The following is a 16892-nucleotide window of genomic DNA, read 5'->3' as shown; positions in this document are numbered from 1 at the left end:
TATATCTATTTTATATATAGTAGTGTGTAACTGTTAATACCAAACTCCTAGTTAGTATTATTTTCTTAATTTCTATTTTTGGTAATTCATTGTTAGTGTATAGAGATAGATTTTTGTATATTGATATTGTATCCTGCAGCTTTACTGAATTTGTTTATTGGTTCCAACAGATATGATGGAGTCTTTAGAGCTTTCTATATATAATGTCACGTCATCTGCAAATAGTGACGGTTTTACTTCTTTCTTTCCAATTTGGATGCCTTTTGTTTCTTTTTCTTGCCTAATTGTTTTAGCTTATCCAATACTATGTAGTGGGCATCTTTGTCTTGTTCCTGATCTTAGAAGAAAAGCTTTCAGCTTTTCTGTATATTAATTTTGTATCCTGCAACTGTACCAAATTTATTAATGAGCCCTAGTAGTTTTTTGGTGTCACTAGGATTTTCTGTGCATAGTGTTATGTCATCTGCAAAGAGTGACAATTTTACTTTTTCCTTTCCAATTTAGATTCTCTCTCTCTCTCTCTCTCTGATTGCTATGGCTAGGACTTCCAATACTATGTTGAATAAAAGTGGCAAGAGTGGGCATCCTTGCCTTGTTCCTGATCTTAGAGGGAATACTTTCAGCTTTTCACTGATGAGTATGATGTTAACTGTGGGCTTGTAATATATGGTCTTTATTATATTGAGGTACATTGCCTCTATACGCACTTTATTGAGAATTTTTATCATAAATGGATGTTGAATTTTGTCAAATGCTTTTTCTGCATCTATCAAGATGACCGTGTGGTTATTATCCTTCATTTTGTTAATGTGGTGTATCACATTGATTGATACACAGCTGTTGAACCATCCTTGCATCCTTGGAATAAATCCCACATGAACGTGGTGTGTAATCCCTTTAATTTGTTGTTGAACTTTGTATAATAATAGTTTCTTCAGGATTCTTATATTTACTTTCTTCCTGGCCTGTAATTTTCTTGTGGAGTCCTTGTCTGGTTTTGGTATGAGCAGAATGTTGGCCTTGTAAAATGAGTTTCGAAGTGTTCTGTCCTATTTTTTGGAAGAGTTTGCAAAGGATTGATATTAGTTTTCTCTAAATGTTTGTTAGAATTCACCAGTAAAGCTAGCTGGCCCTAGACTTTTCTTTGATGGGGGGTTTTAGATTACTGATTGAATCACCTTACTAGTAATTGGCCTTTTCAGATTTCCTATTTCTTCATGATTCAGTCTTGGGAGGTTGTATGTTTCTAGGAATTTCTTATAGGTTGTCCAATTTTGGGGGCGTGTAATTGTTCATAGAAATCTCTTCTGATCCTTTGTATTTCTGTGGTACCTGTTGTAACATTTCTCATTTCTGATTTTATTTATTTGGATCTTCTCTTTTTTGTCTTCATGAGTCTAGCTAAAGGTGGGGCTGATCTCCCTGTGCTATGTGGTTGCTTCCCACTAGCTATCTGCTTTACATTTCGTAGTGTATATACGTCAGTGCCACTCTCTCACTTCATCCCAGCTTACCCTGCCCCCTCCCCGTGTCCTCAAGTCCATTCTCTATGTCTGGTTTTTTATTCCTGTTCTGCCCCTAGGTTCATCAGATCCTTTTTTTTTTTTCAGATTTCATACATGTGTGTTAGCATACAGTATTTGTTTTTCTCTTTCTGATTTACTTCACTCTGTGTGACAAACTCTCGGTTCATCTACCTCATGACAAATAACTCAATTTCATTTCTTTTCATGGCTGAGTAATATTCCATTGTATATATGTGCCACATCTTCTTTATCCATTCATCTGTCGATGGACACTTAGGTTGCTTCCATGTCCTGGCTATTGTAAATAGAGCTGCAATGAACATTGTGGTACATGATTCTTTTTGAATTATGATTTTCTCAGGGTATATGCCCAGTAGTGGGATTGCTGGGTCATATGACAGCTCTATTTTTATTTTTTAAAGGATCTTCCATACTGTTCTCCACAGTGGCTGTATCAATTTACATTCCCACCAACAGTGCAAGAGCATTCCCTTTTCTCCACACCCTCTTCAGCATTTATTGTTTGTAGATTTTTTGATGATGGCTATCCTGAACGGTGTGAGGTGATACCTCATTGTACTTTTTTTTTTCAAAATTTATTTATTTTTGGTTGTGTTGGGCCTTCGTTTCTATGCATGGGCTTTCTCTAGTTGTAGAGAGCAGGGGCCACTCTTCATCGCGGTGCATGGGCCTCTCACTGTCGCGGCCTCTCTTGTTGTGGAGCACAGGCTCCAGACACGCAGGCTCAGTAGTTGTGGCTCACGGGCCCAGTTGCTCCACGGCATGTGGGATCTTCCCAGATCAGGGCTTGAACCCGTGTCCCCTGCATTGCCAGGCAGATTCTCAACCACTGCGCCACCAGGGAAGCCCTCGTTGTACTTCTGATGTGCATTTGTCTAACAATTAATGATGTTGAGCATCCTTTCATGTGTTTGTTAGGAATCTGTGTATCCTCTTTGGAGAAATGTCTATTTAGGTCTTCTGCCCATTTTTGGATTGGGTTGTTTGTTTTATTGATATTGAGCTGCATGAGCTGCTTGTATATTTTGGAAATAAATCCTTTCTCCGTTACTTTGTTTGGAAATATTTTCTCCCATTCTGAGGGTGTGTTTTCATCTTGTTTATGGTTTCCTTTGTTGTGCAAAGGTTTTTAAGTTTCATTAGGTCCCATTTGTTTCATTTTGTTTTTAATTCCATTTCTCTAGGTGGGTCAAAAAGGATCTTGCTGTGATTTATGTCATAGAGTGTTCTGCCTATGTTTCCCTCTAAGAGTTTTATAGTGTTTGGCCTTACATTTAGGTCTTTAATCCATTTTGAATTTATTTTTGTGTATGGTGTTCGGGAGTGTTCTATTTCATACTTTTACAGGTAGCTGTCCAGTTTTCCTAGCTCCACTTATTCAGAGGGCTGTCTTTTCTCCATTGTATAATCTTGCCTCTTTTATCAAAGATAGGTTGACCATAGGTACGTGGGTTTATCTCTGGGCTTTCTATCCTGTTCCATTGATCTATATTTCTGTTTTTGTGTCAGTACCATGTTGTCTTGATTACTATAGCTTTGTAGTGTAGTCTGAAGTCAGGGAGCCTGATTCCTCAGCTTCATTTTTCTTTCTCAAGATTGCTTTGTCTATTCGGGGTCTTTTTTGTTTCCATAGTAATTGTAAAATTTTTTGTTCTAGTTCTGTGGAAAATGCCACTGGTAGTTTGATGGAGATTGCATTGAATCTGTAGGTTTCTTTGGGTAGTATAGTCATTTTCAAAATGTTGATTCTTCAAATCCAAGAACATGGTATATCTCTCCATCTGTTTGTATCATCTTTAATTTATTTCATCAGTGTCTTATAGTTTTCTGCATACAGGTCTTTTGTCTCCTTTGGTAGGTTTATTCCTAGGTATTTTACTCTTTTGGTTGCAGTGGTAAATGGGAGTGTTTCCTTAAATTTTTTTCCACATTTTTCATCGTTAGTATATAGGAATGCCAGAGGTTTCTGTGTATTGATTTTGCATCCTGCTACTTTACCAAATTCACTGATTAGCTCTAATAGTTTTCTGGTAGCATCTTTAGGATTCTCTATGTATAGTATCATGTCATCTGCAACCAGGGTCAGTTTTACTTCTTCTTTTCTGATTTGGATTCCTTTTATTTCTTTCTTTTCTCTTACTGCTGTGGCTAAAACTTCCAAATCTATGTTGAATAATAGCGGTGGGAGTGGGCAACCTTGTCTTGTTCCTGATCTTAGAGGAAGTGGATTCAGTTTTTCACCATTGAAAACGATGTTGGCTGTGTGTTTGTCATATATTGCCTTTATTATGTTGAGGTAAGTTTCCTCGATGCCTACTTTCTGGAGATATTTTATCATAAATGGATAGATTTTATCATAAATGAATTTTGCTGAAAGCTTTTTCTGCATCTATTGAGATTATCATATGGTTTTTATCCTTTGGTTTTCTTTTTTTGTGACATCTTTGTCTGGTTTTGCTACCAGGGGTCCTCCCCTCTACTATGTTTTGGAAGAGTTGGAGAAGGATAGGTGTTAGCTCTTTGCTAAATATTTGATAGAATTCGCCTGTGACTCCATCTGGTCCTGGGCTTTTGTTTGTTGGAAGATTTTTAGTCACAGTATTTAATTTTTGACAGTTTGATTAATATGTGTCTTGGCGTGTTTATCCTTGGATTTCTCTTGCATGGGACTCTCTCTGCTTCCTGGACTTGATTGACTATTTCCTTTCCCTTGTTAGGGAAGTTTTCAACTATAATGTCTTCAAATATTTTCTCCGTCCCTTTCTTTTTCTCTTCTTCTTCTGGGACCTCTATAATTAGAATGTTGATACATTTAATGTTGTCCTAGATGTCTCTGAGACTGTCCTGAATTCTTCTCATTCTTTTTTCTTTATTCTGCTCTGCAGCAGTTGTTTACACTATTTTATCTTCCAGGTCACTTACCATTTCTTCTGCCTCATTTATTCTGCTGTTGATTCTTTCCAGAGAATTCTTGATTTCATTTATTGTGGTGTTCATCATTGTTTGTTTGCTCTTTAGTCCTTCTAGGTCCTTGTTAAACATTTCTTGTATTTTCTTCATCCTGTGTCCAAGATTTTTGGATCATCTTTTCTTTCATTACTCTGAATTCTTTTTCAGGTAGGCTGCCTATTTCCTCTTAATTTGTTTGGTCTGGTGTGTTTTTACCTTGCTTCTTCATCTGCTGCATATTTCTCTCTCTTCTCATTTTGTTTAACTTACTGTGTTTGGTGTCTCTCTTTTGCAGGCTACAGGTTTGTAGTTCATGTTATTTTTGGTGTCTGCCCCCAGTGGGTAAGGTTGGTTCAGGGGCTTGTGTAGGCTTCCTGGTAGAGAAGACTGGTGCCTGTGTTCTGGTGGGTGGGGCTGTATCTTGTCTTTCTGGTGGGCAGGGCTGTGTCCAGTGGTGTGTTATGGGGTGACTGAGTATGATTTTAGGCAGTCTTTCTGCTAATGGGTCCGGTTGTGTTCCTGTCTTGCTAGTTGTTTTGCATGGGGTGTCCAGCACTGGAGCTTGCTGGCCGTTGAGTGGAGCTGGGTCTTAGGGTTGAGACAGAGATCTCTGGAAGAGTTCTCGCTGATTGATATTACATGGAGCCAGGAGGTCTCTGGTGGTCCAGTGTACTGAACTCGGCTCTCCCACCTCAGAGGCTCAGGCCTGGCACCAGGCCGGAGCACCAAAACCCTGTCAACCACCCGGCCAGGTACATGGGGAGTTTCTTGCCCTCTGGAAAGTCTGAGGTCTTCTGCCAGCATTTAGTAGGTGTTCTGTAGGAGTTGTTCCACATGTAGATGTATTTTTGGTGTATTTGTGTGGAGGAAGGTGATCTCCACGTCTTATTCCTCCACTGTCTCTACTGGATATCTGTCTTATATTTTAAAAGCTCTTAGTTTCATTGATTTTTTTTTTTATTCTCAGTCTTTTTCATTTATTTCCACTGTGATCTTTGTTATTTCCTTCATTTTATTAACTTTGGCATTTGTTTTTTCTTTTTTTTCTAGTTCCTTGAGGTGTAAAGTTAGGTTTTTTTGAGATCTTTTTTGTTTCTCGATTTATCACTGTCACTATGAACTTCCCTCTTGGAAGTGCTTCTGCTGCATCCTGTAAGTTTCAGTGTGTTGCACAATAGTCCCCCTTTATCTGCAGTTTTGCTTTTTACAGTTTCAGTTACCTGCAGTCAACTGTGCTCTGAAAATATTAAATGGAAAATTACAGAAATAAACACTTAAAAATACATTAAACATTTTTTAAAATAAAGTTTTGAATTGTGCATTGTGCTGAGGAGTGTGATAAAACTTTGTGCCATCCTGCTCCATGTTGCCTGGGATATGAATCATCCCTTTGTTCGTTGTATGCACACTGTGTGTGCATGTGTATGTATAGGAAAAAACAATATTTGTGGGGTTAAGTACTCTTCATGGTTTCAGGCATCCACTCAGTGTCTTGGAATGTATCCCTCACAGATAATGGGGTTCTACTATATTTCCAATTCATTTGTCTCAAGGTACTTTTTAAAATTTCTCTTTTGATTTCTTTAACCTATTGGTTGTTCAGTATCATGTTTAATCTCCACATGTGAATTTTCCAGTTATCTCCTCATAATCGATTTCTAGTTGTATTGCATTGTGGTCGGGAAAGATGCTTAATGTGACTTTAATCTTAAATTTATTAAGACTTGTTTTGTGGCCTAACATAGGCTCTCTCCTGGAGAATGTTCCATGTCCCCTTGAGAAGATTGTGTATTTTGTTGCTTTTGGACAGAATGATTGGCCTAATATGTCACTGAAGGCAAGTGTTTCTTTATTGATTTTCTGTCTGAATGATGTATCCACTGATGAAATTGGGGTATTAAAGTCCCTTTCTGTTATTGTATGGCTTTCTACTTCTCCCTTTAGATCTGTTAAATTTTGTTTTATATATTCAGATGTTTCTATTTTGAGTGCATAAGTGTTTACAAATGTTATATGCTCTTTTTGGATTTACCCCTTTATCATTATATAATGACCTTTTTTGTTCCTTATAACAGTCTTTGTCTTAAGTCTATTTTGACTGTTACAAGTATAGCTACCCCAGCTTTCTTCTGGTTTCCATTTGCATGGAATATTTTTTTTCCATTCTTTCAGTCTTTGTGTGCACTTTTATCTCAGGTGAGGTTTTTGTAGGCAGTATATAGGTGAGTCTTTTTTTTTTTAAATCCATTCAGCCACTCTGTGTTTTGATGGGAGAATTTATTATTTCTTTTACATTTAAAGTAATTATTGATAGGTATGTCCTTATTGCTATTTTGTTCACTGTCTTCTGGCTGTTTTGTAATTCCTATTTTCCTGTCTTCTTCGCTTGCTTAGATTCCTGTCTTTTTTGGTATGCTTAGATTCCTTATCTTTATCTTTTGTGTATCTACCACAGGCATACCTCAGAGATATTGCAGGTTCAGTCCACTGCAATAAAGCAGTTATCACAATGAAGCAATTATCACATGAATTTTGGTTTCCTAGTGTATATAAATCTATGTTTACCTTATATCAAGGTCTATTAAGTGTATAATAGTATTATGTATAAAAAGTGTACATACCTTACTTTTAAAATACTTTAGAGCTAAAAAATACCAATCATTGTCTGAGCCTTCAGTGAGTCATTGTAGTAACATCAAAGATCATGGATCACAGATCACCATAACAAATAGTATAATAATTTAATAATTTGAAAGGAGAAAGGGGAATCAAGATGACAGGGTAGGAGGATGTGGAACTCACCTACCCCTACAAACACATCAAAAAAACTTCTACAGTTCTCACAGAAAATTAAATGGAACCTGGTAGAACTTTTTTTTTTTGGCCCATACCACACAGCTTGAACTTAGTTCCCCAACCAGGAATCGAGCCCACACCCCCTACAGTGGAAGCACAGTCTTAACCACTGGACCACTAGGGAGGTCCCCAGAAGAACTTCTGTACAACCAAAGCTGCAAGAAAGATCTCCATGTAACTGGGTAGGACAGAAAAAAAGACATCAGGTTGGGATCTGTGCCCCTGGGAGGGATCTGAAAGGAAGAGAAGGTCCACACGGGCAGCCCCTCACCTTGGGGAGCAAGCAGGTGGAGCCACAGTCTGTGTCCCAGTCCTGGCATCCTGCAGAGAGGAGACTAGCTCCCTTGGCTGCTTGGAGAACCACTAGGATAGTCAGAAGGGCTGGAGAGGCCAAGACACTACTCGCAAGGATTGTGCATATGCTGGCTTGTCAACAATCAGAGCAGAGAGAGCCTCGCCACTCCCCAGTCTGAATTGGGCAAATACCCTGGCCCTGCACACTCCACGCCACAGCCTGGTGGGAGATCTGGGCCAACTGGGCCCTAGGGAAAAACTTGGTCTGGACACAAAGACCAAGGGTCTTGGGTGTGATCTTGGTGGGGCGGCTGGAAGCAACCATTGTCCTTGGGCACACAGGGCAGCACCCCAGGAATCCCGGGCAGACAGGCCCTGGGAGAGGACTCAGTCTAGCTATGCAGAGACAGCCTGAGAGCCTGGGGTGTGATCCAGCAGGGCAGCAGCAGACATTGTCATGCAGACAGGAACATGCAGCAGCTCATCTCTCGTTGCCCATAACTGGCGATTCCCTATGCACAGGGCAAATGAGAACACCCACATCAAAGTGGGTAGAAGCTGAGGCACAATCTTACCATAACCAACCCCCCCACACACATGGCACCCCACCTTCAGGAAGGCACTCAAAACTCTAAGCTTCTCCTTGAGGAGCAAAGGGTTTAGACCCCACACTTGGCACCCCAGCTTTTAAGAGTCACACATGAAGACAAGCCCCCCAAACATCTAGCCGCACAGCATGTGGGATCCTACTTCCCTGATCAGGGATGGAACCCACGTTCCCTGCAGTGGAAGGGCAGAATCTTATAACCACTGGACCACCAGGGAAGTCCCAAAACATCTAGCTTTGAAAACCAGTGGGGCTTGTGTCCATGAGACCAACAAGGCTATAGTGAACTGAGAACAGCTCTTAAAGGGTCCTCTTTTCTAATGTTCCACCTGTTTATATCATTTTCAGACATAGCTTATTTTATTGCAGTTCACTTTACTGCACTTTACAGGTAATGCATTTTTTGCAAGTTGAAGGTTGGTTGTAACCCTGTGTGAAGCAAATCTATTGGCACCTTTTTTTCAATAGCATTTGCTCACTTTGTGTGTCTGTCACATTTTGGTAATTCTCACAATATTTCAAATTTTTGTTACATTTGTTATGGTGGTGTGTGATCAGTAATCTTTGATGTTACTGCCATCACTTGCTGAAGGCTCTGATGATGGTTAGCATTTTTTAGCAATAAAGTATTTTTAAATTAAGGTATGTACATTGTATTTTTTTTGTTTGTTTGTTTGTTTGTTTTTTTTTTTTTTTGCGGTACGCGGGCCTCTCACTGTTGCGGCCCCTCCCGCCGCGGAGCACAGGCTCCAGGCGCGCAGGCTCAGCGGCCATGGCTCACGGGCCCAGCCGCTCCGCGGCATGTGGGATCCTCCCAGACCGGGGCACGAACCCGTGTCCCCTGCATCGGCAGGCGGACTCTCAACCACTGCGCCACCAGGGAAGCCCTACATTGTATTTTTATACATAATGCTAGTGCACACTTAATAGAGTACAGAATAGTATAAACATAACTTTACATGCACTGGCAAACCAGAAAATTCATGTGATTTGCTTTACTGTGGTAGTCTGGAACTGAACCCTCATTGTCTCCAAGGTATGCCTGTACCTTCTAATGAATTTCTTTTACTGTTTCTTGTAAAACCAGGTGTATTGATATCAGAGTCCCTCAATTTTTCTCAGAAAGTATTTCTCCGTCACTTTTTTTTCCTGAGATGCAGCAGTCCTAGAGATTTTTTTTTTTTTATTACAAAGGCTTATCGGCTTTTTTATATTTTTTTATTGAAGTATAGTTGATTTATAGTGTGTGTTCACTTCAGGTATATGGCAAAGTTATTCAGTTATTATATATATATTCAGTTATTTAATTTATATATATAATTATTTTCCAGATTCTTTTCCCATATAGGTTATTACAAAATATTCTCCCTCACTTTTGAAGAATAATTTTGCTTGACACAGAGTTGTAGGATGGTGTTTTTTTACACCGTGCACTTTAAATATTTCATTCCATTCTCTTGCTTGCATAGTTGGGGGTTTTTTGTTGTTGTTGTTTTGTTTTTTGGTATTTGAATGTTTACAGCAGCTTTATTCATAATCACCAAAACCTGGAAACAACTCAAATGTCATCTGGTGAATGAATAAATTATAGTACATCTGTACAATGCAATCCTACTCAGCAATAAAAAGTAATGAACTACTAATATGTGCAACAACATGGATAAATCTTATATATATATTTATTGCTAAGTGAAAGAACCCAGATTCCAAAGGATAAATACAGTTTGATTCCAGTTACATGATATTTCTTGTTTGCATAGTTTTTGAAAAGAGGTCTGATTTAATTCTTATCCTTAAGTAAAACTAAGGTTTGTTTTTTCCCTCTGGCTTCTTTCAGAATGTTCCCTTTGTCTTTGATTTTTCTCCAGTTGAAAATAATGTGCTTGGCAGTGAAGTTTTTGGTGTTCTTTTTTTGTTTTTCATGTTTTGTGTTTTTCTTAGTTTCCTGGATCTGCAGTTTGCTGACTATCACTAATGTTAGGAAAATCTCAGTGATGATTGCTTCACTTATTTTTTTGTTTCTGCTTTTCTATCAGGTATTCTCATTGTGTGTATTTTACACCTGCTGTCATTGTCCCAAAGTTCTTAGATGTTGTATTCTTTTTTGTCTTTGCATTAGGCCCTGGTGAAATAGTCTCTTCTGAGGATAGGCCTTGTTAAGAATAGCTGTTTCGGGGCTTCCCTGGTGGCACAGTGGTTGAGAGTCCGCCTGCTGATGTAGGGGACACGGGTTCGTGCCCTGGTCCAGGAAGATCCCACATGCAGTGGAGCGGCTGGGCCCGTGAGCCATGGCCACTGAGCCTGTGCGTCTGGAGCCTGTGGTCTGCAACGGGAGAGGCCACAACAGTGAGAGGCCCACGTACAGCAAAAAAAGAAAAAAAAAAAAGAATAGCTGCTTCAAAATAGCTTCTTTCTGTCTTTCCAATTTTGGAAACTGGTTTGCTCTGTGTCTTCAGTTCTTTGTTTTTTTTCTTGTGAGGTTAGGAATGATAGTTTCTAAGTTCATTATACAATGAACAAGAAAAGAGAAGTCTCTGTCTCCAGTTTTTTATGTTTAACTGCTGACAGCTTTGAAGCCTCATCCCTCCTTCCTCCTCTTGTGACCCACATGTATCCATGATGATAGGAAAGCCTTAGTTTCCTTCCTTTGGCAGTGACAAGAGATTCAATTCATGCCTGCTCCTGCCCTTGTATGTGAACTCTCTCTTCAGTCCACCCACAACCTCAACTAAAAATTAAGTTCATGTACTTTTCCTTGCGCTCTCAAGCCATTTCATGCCTTCTTGAGAGGCCTACCTTACTCCTCAGAGACCTCAATTATGGAAGTAATAAACCCTTTTGTACACTATTGGCAGTGTGTGGTGTCATCAATTTACGTATTCCTATATTTAGTGCTGGGCCGTTTTGCTTCTGTGCACCATATGGGAGCTCAGAAATGAGACATGTTGGGAGGATTGCCTCTGGAGTGGCTGGCCAGGAAACTTCCACCTGAAATTAGAGAATGGAGGTTTTACATTCTTCGGAGGAAAGCGCTGTGAATCCTTTATGCATTATATAATCATGGGCAGATTCACCATCAGACCTTTATGGAGTGTAGTGAATTCCTGTGCAAAACGCAGCTCTTAACCTGTTCCTCAAGGTTATTTAGCAAGGGCTTTGACCAAAAAGAAATCTTTTGGCACTTTATCATTTCATTATGTGTGCTGAAAACTGGTGAGAAACAGCTCTGAGGCTCATTGTGTATAGGGTTTTGTTGAGGTCTAAGTAGTTTTGTCTTTTTAGCATGTCATATCATGTGAAGTTGTCTGAGCCTTAACTTCTGAATAACTTCCTAGCTCCATGAATGGGACAGGGAGAGAATGGAGAAACTGAGTCTGCAATAAATTTTACACAAGCTAAAAGTACTACTTCTTTACAAGAATATTTTAATCTAGCCAATTGCACCTGGCTATTTCTAATCACCTGGAGTAATTCTCAGGCCAGTAAGACAAACTGATCCTTTTCACAAGTTGGATTTCCACAGGCCTCCTGGACTGTCATGTTTGGTGATGGGAATAGAAGAAAAAGCTTCCAGTTCTTCACTGTGTCTTATTCCTTAAAAACTCCTGCATATTTGACCTCATACATCAGTGGAGTGTACAGAGTTAAATGGTGTGTAATAACAAGGAGATGAGTTTTTTTCACAAGAGATTGATGTGTTTAAAATGATATTTGATTCATTTGTGTAGCGTTTCTCTCATTTCTCCAAGGTGCTCTAGACCCTGACATCAGAGAGCAATAACATTTAAAGTGATCAGAGTGAAAATGAATAAATAATTTGCACGTGTTCATTATGCTGTTAAATTCATGAAGAAGTAAGGACATAGAGTCAGTTTCTGATGACCAAGACATAAAATAAATGTTTGAAGGTGACAGAATCATATGTAATCTTCCTATAAATTGAGTATAAATCCCCAGTTCTGTCAGATTCACACATCTTACTGGAAACATATTTGGGATGTTTTAGGACTCAGTGACCTTCAAGGATGTGGCTGTGAACTTCACCCAGGAGGAGTGGGCTTTACTGAATCCTTCGCAGAAGAAACTTTACAGAAATGTGATGCAGGAAACCTTGAGGAACCTGGCCTCCATAGGTAAGCATGACAACATTCCTTCACTTCTTCAGTTAGAGAACAAGTATTTCTTGCCCATCAACACTGTTCCAAGATGTGGAATATGGAAAAGTAATACAGTAGTCCCCCCTTATCCGCAGGGGATACATTCCAAGACCACCAGTGGATGCCTGAAACTGCAGATAGTACTGAATCCTATACATACCTACCTATGATAATAAATTTAATTTAGAAATTTGGTGCGCAGTAAGAGATTGATAATGATAACTAAGAACAGAACACGTATAATAGACGTGAACTTAACATGCATAAGTGTTAAGTGTCCATAACTTTTGCAGTTTGAGATGAGACAGCAAAACTAAGATCAATTTCTTTTTCCTTCAAAATTTCATGATAGAAGTTTCATCTTTCCTATAGATCTTAGCAACATCAGTGTATGATTTTTTTCTTCCCTTAAATCAAGAACTTTCATCTTTTCACTTAAAGGGAGTACTTTATAACTTTTCTTTGGCATATCCTAATTACCAATATCATTATTCTTGCACTTTGGGGCCATAATTAATTAAAATAAGGATTACTTGAACACAAGCACTGCAGTACCACCACAGTGATCTGAAAACTGAGATGGCTACTAAGTGACTGATGGGCAGGTAGCATATACAGCATGGATACACTGAACAAAGGGATGATTCACATCCTGGACAGGACAGAGCAGGACATTGCAAGATTTCATCATACTACTTGGAAGGGTGCACAGTTTAATATTTTCAGACTGCAATTGACCGTAGGTAACTGACACCACAGAAAGCAAAACTGTGGGTAAGGGGGGACTGCATGGTCACAGCTCATCGTGGACCTAGAATCTAATATTTTTCTATAATTTCCAATAATTTGCATTATTTTTCTGGGTCTGCATTTTAGGAAAAAAATGGGACAATCATAACATTGAAGACTGGTACAAAACCCAAGGGAGAAGACTAAGGTGAGTCACACACAGTAGATAGCAGTGTGCCCCATGAGAATCCTGGTATGTCATAAACTTTTTAAAATAAATGAAAAAACAACCCCAGCTTCAAAGTTATCCTTAAATTTTTTTCACCGAAAACATTTACTTAAACATGACATAGATGTCCAGTGTTTTTGGAAACAATATTAAGAAACCCAATATATTAATATTACTGTTTTCATAATAGCTATGTCAAGTCCTCTTACAGAGCTTTCAGTATAAATCACCCTCAAAAAATTCAGAAAGGGCAAAAAACCTTCACTTTCGCTATAAAATATAATTCTAATACCCTACTAATGTGAAATTGGTAAAGAAATCATTAATAATTTCTCATTTTTTACAGAAGTCATATGGTAGAAAAACTCTGTGAAAGCAAAGAAGGTAATCAAGATAGAGAAACTGTCAGCCAGATTCCAAATCTTAATCTGAATGAGGAAACTCTTTCTGGAGTAAGACCATGTGAATGTAATGTGTGTGGGAAAGTCTTCATGCATCATTCATTCCTTAATAGACACATCAGATCTCACAGTGGACACAAACCATATGAGTATCATGAAGATGAGGAGAAGCCATATAAATGCAAGGAATGTGGGAAAGCCTTCAGTTACCGCAAATCTGTTCACAGACATGAAAGGACTCACACTGGAGAGAAATCCTATGAATGTAAGGAATGTGGGAAAGCCTTCACATGGTTCACAACCTTTCAAAGACACATGATAACACACACTGGAGAAGGACCCTATAAATGTAAGGAATGTGGAAAAGCCTTTGGTTGTTCCACTTCATTTCGAGCACATGAAAGAACTCACACTGGAGAGAAACCCTTCGTATGTAAACAGTGTGGTAAATCCCTCAGATCTCCTCTAGGTTTGCGAATACATGAAAGAAGTCACACTGGAGAAAAACCCTATGAATGTAAGCAGTGTGGTAAAGCCCTCAGTTGTCCCAGTTCCTTTCGAAGACATGAAAGGATTCACACTGCAGAGAAACAATATGAATGTAAACAATGTGAGAAAACCTTCAGTTCTCCTCTAGGTTTGCGAATACATGAAAGAATTCACACTGGAGAGAAACCCTATGAATGTAAGGAATGCGGTAAAGCCTTCATATCTCTTTCAAGCATTCGTACACACATGATAACACACACTGGAGATGGACCTTATAAATGTAAGGAATGTGGGAAAGCCTTCATTTGTCCCAGTTCGTTTCGATCACATGAAAGGACTCACACTGGAGAAAAACCATATGAATGTAAACAATGTGGTAAAACTTTCAGTTGGCCCAGTTCCTTTCGAATACACGAAAGAACTCACACTGGAGAGAAACCCTATGAATGTGCAGAATGTGGGAAAACCTTCATTTATCGCACAACCTTTCAAGGACATGTGAGAAAGCACACTGGAGAGAAACCCTATAAATGTAAAGAATGTGGGAAAGCCTTCATTTCTCCCTCAAGTGTTCGAACACACATGATAATGCACACTGGAGATGGACCCTATAAGTGTAAGGAATGTGGGAAAGCGTTCAATTTTCCCAGTTCATTTCGAATACATCAAAGAACTCACACAGGAGAGAAACCTTACGAATGTAAGCAATGTGGCAGAGCCTTCAGTTGTTACACATCCTTTCGAACACATGAAAAAACTCACACTGGAGAGAAACCTTATGAATGTACAGAATGTGGGAAAGCCTTCATTTATCGCACTACCTTTCGAGGGCACATGAGAATACACACTGGTGAGAAACCCTACAAATGTAGAGAATGTGGGAAAGCCTTCAGTCGACCCAATTCCTTTCGAAGGCATGAAAGATCTCATACTTAATAGAAACCTCTCTTGAATGTAAGCAATGTGGGGAAAACATCAGTTGGCCTTCATTCTTACATGTGAAAACTCCCACTGGAAAGAAACCCTGTATGTGTAAGAAATCTGAGAAAGCCTGATACAAATTAATCCATGTATAATGTTCCAGAAAAAAATAACATGAAAAGAATAATTTTTAGAGTTATATTGTCTTTATCAGTGCCTCATTCTTAAAGGGGATCTCTCGACTGGATATTTACTACTTACACGTTCAAAAATGAACACTGAAGTGAGAGAATTCTGTAAGTACTCTGTAAGCAGTACTACATAATGATTAACAGGTATTGTTTTGTCCTTAAATCAATTAACATTTTTCTCTTTTCATTTTGAAGCCTGTTTGTTCCATGGTTGAATTGACATGTATTTCTAATATGCAGGTTGGTTTAATTTTTATGTTTTGATTGTTTTGTGTGGGGCTATTGATAAATGACAGTTTGGTATTTGTTGGGATTTTCGTACTGGCCTCCTGTAGTGCCAGGTAGTGGATATTCCTTACCCATATATAGTCCATCCTTCTTATGAGAAAATCTACTCTTGTTTTGGCTAGAAGAGCCTTATTTCATTTTCCTTGCTAGTAAAAGATGGCATAAATTTGTAAATATCATAGTGTATATAGTCTCATGTGAATTTCTATGTTTTGCCCTTTGCTCTTTGTCATTCCTTCTGGCTAGGATTTGAATAATAAAGAGTTTGCATTAACACATTATTGACCAGGGGATTTTTGCAGAAACTTAACACCTGTGGCTGGCAATTTGTTACATAAATGAATATTGAAACACCCACGTTTGAGTAAATATCAACAACTTTTTTTGCACTTAATGTATTTATTTGAAACTTTGTACATGTCTTACTAAAGCATTCTAATATTTCTTTAGAGTGTGATAGGTGTATAGCAAGCACCTCTGTGCAGGGGAACAGAACGTCTATTACAAACATACTGTGTTTCACTGCACTTTCCCCTAGAAGAGCAGGCTTTCTGGTGGCATATTTTTTGGTCCTATGGGTATTATTTCCTCTAGAATATGTTCTTTTATTTTACTTGATAGTCAACAAGGTGGATCTTTGCAGGGTACTCTTTCAGTCTGTATGTGTCCCTAGATCTGAAGTGGGTCTCTTGTAGACAGCATATATATGGGTCGTTTTTGTATCTATTCAGCCAATCTATGCCTTTCGGTTGGAGTATTTAATCCATTTACATTTAAGGTTAATTATCGGTATGTATGTCCTTATTGCCATTTTGTTAAATGTTTTCGATTTGTTTTTGTAGGTCTTTTTTCTTCCTTCCCTCTTTTATTCTCTTCTCTTGTGATTTGATGACTATCATTAGTGTTGTGTTTGGATTCTATTTTCTTTCTTGTTTGTATATCTATTATAGATTTTGAGGTTTTGATATAGTAGTCTATATATACACATATATATATAGTGCTGTATATATGTATGGAGCATGTATATGTGTATATGTATACATATATATGTTTTAAGTTGCTGATCTCAATTTCAAATGCATTTCAAATATCCTGCATTTGTACTCTCCTCCTCTCATGATTACTGGTTTAGATTTCATATTTGTGTGTGGATGACTTCCTACTTTTATTCTATGTTTGCCTTTACTGGAGAGCTTTCCCATTTCATAATTTCCTTGTTTCTAGTTATGGCCTT

At 38.5% G+C, this 16892-nt stretch overlaps 1 protein-coding gene across 5 annotated transcripts in view; it reads left to right on the top strand.

The window, feature by feature from the left end:
• LOC112414687 (zinc finger protein 317-like) overlaps window positions 1-15194 on the top strand; it is a 95415-nt gene extending 80221 nt beyond the window's left edge. Inside the window, exons 1-4 of one of the 5 annotated variants that reach the window (XM_024767264.1) lie at window positions 12338-12386; window positions 13287-13347; window positions 13718-14706; window positions 14860-15194. In XM_024767264.1, coding sequence (XP_024623032.1) covers window positions 12353-12386; window positions 13287-13347; window positions 13718-14706; window positions 14860-15194 — 1419 coding nt within the window. In that variant the 5' untranslated portion in view covers window positions 12338-12352. Of the gene's footprint in view, window positions 1-12337; window positions 12387-13286; window positions 13348-13714 lie in introns of those variants that run through there. The other 4 variants (XM_024767263.1, XM_024767260.1, XM_024767262.1 and 1 more) reach the window with 4 other exon arrangements.
• Window positions 15195-16892: the final 1698 nt, after the last annotated feature.

This window comes from Neophocaena asiaeorientalis, unplaced genomic scaffold (assembly GCF_003031525.2).
Source record: "Neophocaena asiaeorientalis asiaeorientalis breed wild unplaced genomic scaffold, Neophocaena_asiaeorientalis_V1.1 scaffold87, whole genome shotgun sequence".
NCBI lineage: Eukaryota > Metazoa > Chordata > Mammalia > Artiodactyla > Phocoenidae > Neophocaena > Neophocaena asiaeorientalis.
Note: the sequence above shows the minus strand (reverse complement) of the source record. Positions and strands in the feature narration are given on the sequence as shown.